This window comes from Chelonoidis abingdonii, chromosome 8 (genome assembly GCF_003597395.2).
Source record: "Chelonoidis abingdonii isolate Lonesome George chromosome 8, CheloAbing_2.0, whole genome shotgun sequence".
Lineage (NCBI taxonomy): Eukaryota > Metazoa > Chordata > Testudines > Testudinidae > Chelonoidis > Chelonoidis abingdonii.
The window spans coordinates 57,474,566-57,485,032 of record NC_133776.1 but is presented as its reverse complement, the minus strand read 5'-3'; the positions used below and the strand labels follow the sequence as shown (position 1 = coordinate 57,485,032).

The 10,467-nt window shown below is 46.6% G+C and overlaps 1 protein-coding gene across 4 annotated transcripts in view; it reads right to left on the bottom strand.

Annotated features, from left to right (window-relative positions):
* Positions 1-10,467, bottom strand: part of PASK (PAS domain containing serine/threonine kinase) — a 49,979-nt gene that overhangs the window by 4,652 nt on the left and 34,860 nt on the right. For all 4 annotated transcript variants that reach the window (XR_012656400.1, XR_004373836.2, XM_075068649.1 and 1 more), the window contains one exon: positions 7,993-8,126. Coding sequence is in view for 2 of the 4 variants with exons in the window: in XM_075068649.1 (XP_074924750.1) it covers positions 7,993-8,126 (134 nt within the window). In the remaining 2 variants the exon portion in view is untranslated. The remainder of the gene's footprint in view (positions 1-7,992; positions 8,127-10,467) is intronic.

Genomic DNA, 10,467 nt, shown 5'->3' with positions numbered 1-10,467 from the left:
TTAGACATGGCTTAGTTGCTCTGACCTCATACAGTCAGTCGAGAAGTAGGACTAGTCTGACCACTCACTTTGTTAAAACTTTCATTGTCAGATGTGAGAAAACACCCCTCTGGATGAAAAAGTTTTTAGCAAAAAATGAAGGTTGTGACGTGATTGTTGGTGGAAAGCTTATGGCAAAACTAGGCGGCTACACTGGTCTCTACAACCGGTAACTGGTCCGCTAACTGCAAGTTTAGCGGCAGACTTGCAGTGTAGGCATTACCTAGGAAGAGACAAGTAAGAGGTATTGCTGTAATTTTAGACATGGCTTAGTGTCTTCTGACCTCATACAGCTCAGTCTCGAGAAGCTAGGACTATGTCTACCACTGCACTTTTGTTAAAACTTTCATTGCAGAGTGTGAGAAAACACCCCTCTGGATGAAAAAGTTTTTAGCAAAAAATGAAGGTTGTGACGTGATTGTTGGTGGAAAGCTTATGGCAAAACTAGGCGGCTACACTGGTCTCTACAACCGGTAACTGGTCCGCTAACTGCAAGTTTAGCGGCAGACTTGCAGTGTAGGCATTACCTAGGAAGAGACAAGTAAGAGGTATTGCTGTAATTAAAAGTTTTTCCTAATATCCAACCTAAACCTCCCTCACTGCAACCTGAGACCATTACTCCTTCTTCTGTCATCTACTACCACAGAGAACAGTCTAGATCCATCCTCTTAGGAACCCCCTTTCAGGTAGTTGAAAGCAGCTATCAAATCCCGCCTCATTTTTCTCTTCTGCAGACTGAACAATCCCAGTTCCCTCAGCCTCTCCTTGTAAGTCACGTGCTCCAGCCCCCTAATAATTTTTGTTGCCCTCTGCTGGACTCTTTCTAATTTTTCCACATCCTTCTAGTAGTGTGGGGCCCAAAACTGGACACAGTACTCCAGATGAGGCCTCACCAATGTCGAATAGAGGGGACTAATCACTGTGATTAATCTCTGAGCAAAAGTATTGCCAAGCTTAAAATGAACAAAAGTATTGTGAATGTTAGGCCTCAAACTTCCACTTTGCAGAGGTAAAAAGGGAAAACTTTGCAGAAGTACAAACTAAGACTTGTGGTCAAAACGCGCTGCAACCAGACAACACATTCTAACTCCTATAAAGCGAGGTAGGTTGTACCCCTGGGCGCAGCTTGTCTAACCCACATTTAAAACAACTGGCTACAAGAAAATAAGTAAGCATAAATTATACAGTCAAAGCAACACAAGGAGATAAGTAAGCATAAATTATATAGCCAAGTCGACAACGCTAACCACATTAAAGATTTGGTGATCCTAATTGGTTGGCCTGTTTTAAGTCACGGCCGACAGATGAGATAAAAAGTACAAAGGCATGAGACTGTGTGTTTCAGTCATAAGGGAAACCTGACCCACACCCCCTGAACCGGAGAGATGTGCACTTCACGACTGTCTGGACCTGGCCAGCGCGCAAAATGGCCGACTGAAGGGTAATGTATTTTTAGGTGAATGCAGGGTAAGGTTATGGAGTAAAGAACTCTGGTTGCTCGAGCAGAATTGATCTCAAGTTGTATCGATACTATAGTGTTAAGATAGTAAGTAGCTAATGAATAATAACTTTATATGCACTTGTGCTTGTCTTCAGTATAACCTGCCATTTATATTAATCCTTATTCAGTGCTGGTATTTAATCTTGCTTTTCTTATTTTGTCTGTGTTGCCTTTATAGTCAACAGTCATTAAAAACCTTTTTGAGGAATAATCAGTAGATTTAATTTTTCTTATATGGGCATTACTCAACCCCATTACATCTGTGTTGGGTGGTGAGACTCAGCGATCACCCAGGGCCCAGTTAGGGTCCTGATGAGTGCCTCCTTCTTCCGTTATCTACGCAATCACGTCCCTCGATCTGCTGGCAATGCTCCTTCTTATATAGCCCAAAATGTGTTAGCCTACATGGCAACAAGGGCACACTGTCGACTCATACCCAGCTTCTCGCCCACTGTAACCCCTAGATCCTTCTCTGCAGAACTGCTGCCTAGCCATTCGGTCCATAGTCTGTAGCAGTTAATGGGATTCTTCCGTCCTAAGTGCAGGACTCTGCACTTGTTGAACCTCATCAGATTTCTTTTGGCCCAATCCTCTAATTTGTCTAGGTCCCTCTGTATTCTATCCCTACTCTCCAGCGTATCTACCACTCCTCCCAGTTTAATGTCATCTGCAAACTTGCTGAGGGTGCAGGCCACACCATCCTCCAGATCATTAATGAAGATATTGAACAAAACCAGCCCCAGGACCAACCCTTGGGGCAGCTGAGGTCAAAATGAAGGAACTGGAGAATGCCTCCCACAAGGTGCAGAAGGCAAACTGCCGCTCTGGTGCTGCATCCACGAGTTGCCAGTTCTACAAAGAGCTGGACCCGCTATTTGGTGGTGACCCCACCTCCACTGTGGATAATTTAGTGGCTCACACCAGTCAAGAGTGGACCAAGGCAGAAGGATGAAATCTTGGAAGAGGATGTGGAGGGGGAATCAGAAGCAGAGAACAACTCGGAGGTCAGAGATGTATGCAGCCGGGAGCTCTTTTCTACCCCAGAGGAGGCTAGCCAGTTACAGTTGTTGGATCTTGGAAAACCGCAAACAAGAGAAGAGGCCCTTGTAAGTGGATTTGATTTTGAGAACTGCTGAAGCGAGTTGTTGGGGGCAGAAAGCAGGCTTGTCTCTGTATGATTCACGTAACACTACATGCCTAGTCTGAGTGGCAGATTAGGCTACTGATAGACTTTCTCACGTCACGGAAATCTGCCTTAGATCTCCAGGAAACTTACAGAGATACTGGGCAATAAACTGCCACAGGTTCTTTGGCAGAGCTGCTTTGTTTCTTGCCCCATTAATAGTAACTTTCCCGTGCCACTCTGATGTCACGGGGACAGGGGGTGGGGGGCATTGCTGCACACAAGCAAGCTGCATAAGGGCCAGGGCGGAAGCCGCAGTCTTGAAGACCCTCCCTCGATTCCCTGCTCACCCTCAGCAGTGAGATATCTTCCGTAATGAACACAGCCTGTGGAAAACATGGGGACAGGAATGTGCTCGGGAGTGCAGTGCTTTTAATGCTAGGAGGTGATTGTGATTGGTGCAGATGGTGCAATATGAAGGTTTAAGATAGTTGTCTATTGTTTTGCAGGGCTCTGTTTGCTTTTAATTAATAGAATAAAGATTACTTTCAAACCAACACAATTCTTTTATTAAAAAACAACAACTGGAGGAGAGAGTCAAACAAAAAATCACATCAGCACTGAGAGGAATAGGAGAAGGGAAGATCCCAGGAGGAGGTGGGGTCCCAGGACAGTTAAAGATTTGTGTACGTCAAGGGATCATATCCAGCTTTCTCCTTTGGAGTACAGTGAAGCGGGTACTGTACTTCAGCAGTGCCAAACTGCAGAGGGATGGGTGTTGAGTACTGGGGGTCTGCAGTGCTGGACTGTGACAGGGGAGGAGTGGAATTCCATGGGTACAGATTGGAGCCAGGAGGTTAAGAGTGTGTTGGTGCCGTCTGGGGGACGCATGGGAAAGAGTTTTGTGACAGCAGCTGTAGGGAAGGGCAGGCACGGAGCTGCTCGGTTTGCAGTGCTAGTATTGTTTGGAGCGTGTCTGCTTGATGCCCCATAACCTTTAAGAGCTGCTCCATGGCTTCATTCTTGCCTGTTGCGTTCTCCTTTCAGTCCCTCTTCTTGCTGTCCTGCCACTCCTTCAGTTCCTGTTTTTCGGCTGTGGAGTGCATCATAATGTCACACAGAAAGTCCTCTTTAGTTTTTCATGACCGCTTTCTAATTCTGTGCAGCTGTTCAGCCAGTGATGACAAAGAGGGAGGCTAAGCTCCCACGGTCATCTCTGTGAAGCCACAATGCAACATTTTACAGAAGCAGTATTGTTTGCAACACAGAGAACACTGATTCAGTGATTTAAAACACAGGCTCTGTTCACATACAAGTCACTAACAGGGTGACTCCAGGGAAGCACATGTGAGCCACAAGACCCTGAAAATGGTGAGTAGCCGCAGGGGCAGGGTAAATCAGTGTTCCCGGACCCTGCCGTACGCTAGTCACATGGCTCTTGGGGAGAACCAGCACTGCGATGAGGGGGCTGATAATCAGCAACAAATATTAGTGGCTTTCAGCTTCAAATTACTGCCTCCAGGCATCTCTGATCTTTATGGGCCCGTGCCACACCCCTCTAATAGCCCTGGTTTCTGGCCGTTCAATTTCAGCCTCCAGGCACTGAGTCTCAGCAGTTCAGCCCTGAGCGAAGCTTTCACCCTTCCCTTCACAAATATTATGGAGCGCACATCACACAGCTATAAGCATAGGAATATTTTCATCAGCCAGGTCCAGCTTCTCCTACAGGCAGCGCCAGCCGGCCTTTAAACAGCCAAAAGCACACTCAACAGTCATTCTGCACTTGCTCAGCCTGTTGCTGAACTGCTCCTTGCTGCTGCCAAGGTGCCCCATGTATGACTTCATAAGCCACGGCATTAAGGGGTAGGCAGGGTCCCCCAGGATCACAAAGGGCATTTTGACTTCCCCTACAGCAGGGGTAGGCAACCTATGGCACATGTGCCAAAGGTGGCACACAAGCTGATTTTCAGTGGAACTCACACTGCCTGGGTCCTGGCCACCGGCCTGGGGGGCTCTGCATTTTAATTTAATTTTAAATGAAGCTTCTTAAACATTTTAAAAACCTTATTTACTTTATACACAACAATAGTTTAGTTATATATTATAGACTTACAGAAAGACCTTCTAAAAATGTTAAAATGTATTACTGGCATACGGAATCTTAAATTAGAGTGAATAAATGAAGACTCGGCACACCACTTCTGAAAGGTTGCCGACCCCTGCCCTACGGTGATCTTCTGGTCTGGGAAGAAAGTCCCTGCTTGCAGCTTCCTGAACAGGCCAGTGTTCAAAAAGATGTGTGCATCATGCACCTTTCCAGCCCAGCCTGTTAATGTCTGTGAAATGACCATGGTGATCCACAAGCACCAGGAGGACCATTGAGAAATACCCCTTCCGATGAATGTACTCGGTGGCTAGGTGGGTCTGGTGCCAGAATTGGAATGTGCGTGCCATCTATCGCCCTTCTGCAGTTAGGGAAGCACATTTGTGCAAAGCCATTCACAATGTCACGCATGTTGCCCAGAGTCATGGTCTTTCAGAGCAGGATGCGAATAATGGCCCTGCACACTTCCGTCAACACGAGTCCAACAGTCGACTTTCCCACTCTCAACCAGTTAGCGACCGATCGGTAGCAGCCTGGAGTAGCCAGCTTCCACAGTGCAATCGCTACACGCTTCTCCAACTGCAGGGCAGCTCTCATTCTCATGTCCTTGTGCTGCAGGGCTAGGACCAGCTCATCACACGGTCCCATTAATGTGGCTTTCCTCATCTGAGAGTTTTGCTGCCACTGCTCGTCGTCCCAAACATGCATCACCATGTGATCCCACTATTCAGTGCTTGTTTCCCCAAGCCCAAAAGTGGCATTCCACTGTGGACAGAAACTTCCGTGAATGCCACAGGCAATCTCGTGTCGTAGCTAGTACACGTGGTGAGATCAATGTTGCACTCCTCTTGCCTTTGTAGTTTAAGCAGTAACTCCACTGCCACTCATGACATGTCAGAGCGAGCAGCATACTGGTCAACAGTTCGGGATCCATTCGGGCAGACTGAAGAGGCAGAGCGCACAATACACAAACCACTGAAAGACGGCACCAAATGCAGATGGAAGCACAGAGACTGCTGCAATGCGAAGCAATGCATCACAGGGTATTGAGACAGGACCCAGGATGCCCCACGATCCCCTCCACCTTCCCACAACTCTTAGTGACAGAAGAATCATAGAATCATAGATTATTAGGGTTGGAAGGGACCTCAGAAGGTCATCTAGTCCAACCCCCTGCTCGAAGCAGGACCAATCCCCAGCTAAATCCCCAAAACCCTGAATGGCCCCCTCAAGGATTGGGGTCACAACCCTGGGTTTAGCAGGCCAATGCTCAAACCACTGAGCTATCCCATAGAGATGGTCTGTGGGATAGCTGACCAGAGTGCACCGCTCCACATACTGCAAGTGTGAACATGCTATTACACCAGCAGCTGACAGTGTGAACACACAATAGCAGTTTCCCTTCAATGCTCTCTGAGCGGCTCTGTAACTCTGCCAGTGCAGACATACCCTTAGTAAATTAGGTTCAATACCCATAAGTAGGTAAAATTGTAATCCCAGATCCCTCCAACCCTTCTGCCAGGATTTCTCTGTCTTATTTCATTCACTCAGGGCTGTGTTTGCCTGGCTTGGAGAATGATCTAAGCCTTCCACATTGCATAAACAGTGAACTGAAAAAAGGTAAGAATAGAAAGAAACAGAATCTACAGCATGGAAGACTTTTTTTTCACACCATTCTTTTTACAACTTTGGTGCCCCTGATGGGCACTCACCACTCCAAGACCAGTCCTCTTGCAGAAATGGGGTCTTGTGTTTGTTTTTCTTTTAAGGGCATATACCGGTGGCTTGGGGAAAACACCAGGAAATTCCTAACTGAAAAGCTATAGAGGCTCTGTATGAGACTAAAATATTTCTAAGACCACCTATAGAGAGGTTGCTGATGAAAGATTTATCAACCTAGGACATGCTTGTTCTATTCAACCCCTCCCCCAGGAAGCAAGTCCACATCATGAAACCAATTCAGAAGCTACAAATGCAAGCAAACACCCTTCACATTCCTAAGGGCCTCACTGAGGTGAGGAAGTTGCCATCAAGACCTCTCAAGCCAACAGTACAGGTTGGAAATGGTTAAATAAAGCAAAGCCTGAATTTGCATTCAAGTCTCCTGAGGACCACTGGTAGTCACTGGACTTTAAATTTATCTAGTAGACTGAACTTTCTGATTACATTATTTGTTCAGCTCACTCAATTTTTAACTCCTTGGTGGTGTGGGATAATGAATGAAGGAGTGAACTCACCATAGAGAAGGTCTGGAATTTGAAATATTGCCAGTGCAGGTAGTACACAGATACCTCCATATGTGTAAAGAATTAGAGTACTTTCCTTAAAGCAAGTGAATGTCATAGCTCTTTTTCAGATGAGAACTGATGTTTAGTAAATTAAGCATGTGTGAGACAAACTCCCAAGAAGAGGGCAAAACTTGGAGAAATTAACATACACTGTGTGCTTCCAGCTACACAAAGGTTCTTTCTAGAGCAGTGGTTTTCAAACTTTTTTTTCCTGGTGATCCAGTTGAAGAAAACTGTTAAATCCCACGACCCAATGGAGCTGGGGGATGATGGGTTTGGGAGGGGCTCAGGGCTGGGGCAAAGGGTTGGGGTGCAGGAGTGAGGGATGCAGGGTAGGGCCAGGAGTGAGGGGTTGGGGTGCACGAGGTGGCCATGGCTCCAGGTGCAGGCTCTTGGGTGGAGCCGGGGATGAGGGGTTTGGGGTGCAGGGTTGGCACGCAGGCTTACCTCGGGTGGCTCCTGGTCAGCAGCACAGCAGGGGTGCTAAGGCAGACTTCCTGCCTGTCCTGGCACTGCAGACTGCACTGCACCCCGGAAAAAGCCAGCAGCAGGTCTGGCTCCTAGGCGGAGACGTGCAAGCGGCTTCACACAGCTCTCGCCCAATGGGAGCGTGGAGCTGCTGCTCAGGGCAGGGGCAGCACATGGAGCCCCATTGCCCCCCCTGCCTAGGAGCAGGACTGAAGCTGGCCATTTCCAGGGTGCAGCATGGTGTCAGAACAGATAGGAATTAGCCTGCCTTACCTGGACAGCACCGCCGAAGGGACTTTTAACAGCCCGGTCGGTGGTGCTGACCAGAGCTGCCACAACCCAATGCCTTACATTCTGCAACCCAGTACTGGATCGTGACCCGCAATTTGAAAACCACTGTTCTAGAGCACTCTCTTCAACTATGGTCAGTTCCACTGGCAATGAATGGCATGAATAAATGAAAACTCACCTTCTGACACCCTGTAAGGAGGATTTAGTACAGCCTCCATGGTCTCCTCTAATTCACAAAAGGGATTCTCTCCAAAGAGTAGGGTATAAAGGGTGATGCCAAGTGACCACATCTCCAGCTCTGGTCCCTGGTACCTACAGAAAAATACAGAAGCCCACATAAACTCAAAGTACAAATACACTAAGATATATGAAAGAACACACATTTATAAGGTGTGTATATGTGGTTCTGAATTTTATTTCAAAATCAGGAAAGCTAATACGCAAATATTTTAGTTCTACACAACTATATAAAAGTTTAAGCAGAAAAAAATATATAGGACAACTAAAAGTGTTTATATATAGTGCCTTCATGCACATGCACACAATCCCTGACCATCTCCCACCCTCATTCCCCCAACACTTGGTATTCAGTTTCGCAAATTGGTGCTTTCAAAAGTGAGAGCACTTTTCACTTGCAATCACTACACAAGCTTCCTTCATGCAGCTCTGTATTTTGCCTCACATACAACACTTCCAGTAATTTTAGTCGTGGGCATCTCCTAAATAGAAACTGATAAATTATGCCGAATTGCAAACAAATTATGCAACATGAATTAACAGACACTAGAGGAACAGCCACCTCATTATAACTAGTGTCTAAATGAAATCAGAACCTAGCCTTCCTGAACAAAGAGGGCTAGTATAGCTACAATATATATCTGGTGACCAGAAGAGGGGACTAACTACTGAACCCAGGCCAAAATTAGAGCTTGTGTACACTTACAGCACTGCAGGTGCACCAGTACCACTGTAGCGCTTAGTGAAGACACTATCTATGCTGATGAGAGAGCTTTTCTCGTCAGCATAGGTACTCCAATTCCCCACGAGGCAGTAGCAATGCCAGTAGGATAAGTCCTCCTGTCAATATAGCGCTGTCTATGCCAAGACTTTGGCCAGTATAGCTGCATTGCTCATTCTACACCCCTGAGTGATGTCATTATACCTACATAAGTTTGTAGTGTAGACCAGGGCTTACCAACCAGAGTTTCAAAGTACAGGTTAAACAGCTCAGGGGATACCCCTCATCATCCTGAAACACCCTCTCCCAAGAGAAGAGTCCTACCACTTGACATCCCATCTGGGAAGGAAGGTAACTTGCTTCACACAGGGCTAGAAGTGTGTGACACTCTGTACCTCAAGGGCACACTCTGCACCCCCATGTTCATCCTTATAATATGATTGTGGGGTATCCAAAGCAAAGTTTAGTCATGTTGGGTCTCTTTGGAAGGTTCATGATGCACTGAGCATTGCTGTTATAGTAATGTTATTAGTTGTAATTTCATGTATAAAGTTATGAGGCTGAAAATGTGTCCTCATGGCTTAAAACAAGCCCAGGCAAAACTCTCAAGGAGCAGAGGGGCAGTTCACACCTCATCAGGGCATGTATGGGACAAACCCAGCCCAGCCTCACAGGAACAAAGAACACTGGTTTAGGCAGCAACAAAGGATTCTCCCACAGTATTCTTGCCAGAAAGTTAAAGAAGTATGGGCTGGACGAACAGACTAGAAGGTGAATAGCAAGTTGTCTAGATCATCGGGCTCAATGGATCGTGATCAATGGCTCCATATCTAGTTGGTAGCTGGTAGGTATCAGAGTGCCCCAACGGTCAGTCCTGGGGCCAGTTTTGTTCAATATCTTCATTAATGATCTGGAGGATGGCATGGACTGTACCCTCAGCAAGTTTGCAGATGATACTAAACTGAGAGGAGTGGTAGACACACTGGAGGGTAGGGACAGGATACAGAGGGACCCAGACAAATTAGAGGATTCGGTCAAAGAAATCTGATGAGATTCAACAAGTACCAGTGCAGAGTCCTACAGTTAGGACGGAAGAATCCCATGCACTGCTACAGGACTAGGGATTGAATGGCTAGGCAGTAGTTCTGCAGAAAAGGACCTAGGGGTTAAGTGGATGAGAAGCTGGATATGTTACCAAGAAGGCTAATGGCATTTTGGGCTGTAAAAGTAGGAGCAATGCCAGCAGATCAAGAGACGTGATCATTCCCCTCTATTTGGCATTGATGAGGCCTTATCTGGAGTACTGTGTCCAGTTTTGGCCCCCACACTACAAGAAGGATGTGGAAAAATTAGAAAGAGTCCAGCAGAGGGCAACAAAAATTATTAGGGGGCTGAAGCACATGACTTATGAGGAGAGGCTGAGAGAACTGGGAAGAGAAGTCTGCAGAAGAGAAGCATGAGGGGGGATTTGATAGCTGCTTTCAACTACCTGAAAGCGGGTTCCAAAGAGGATGGATCTAGACTGTTCTCAGTGGTAGCAGATGACAGAAGGAAGAGTAATGGTCTCAAGTTGCAGGGGGGGGAGGTTTAGGTTGGATATTAGGAAAAACTTTCACTAGGAGGGTGGTGAAGCTCTGGAATGGGTTACCTAGGGAGATGGTGGAATCTCCTTCCTTAGAGGTTTTTAAGGTCAGG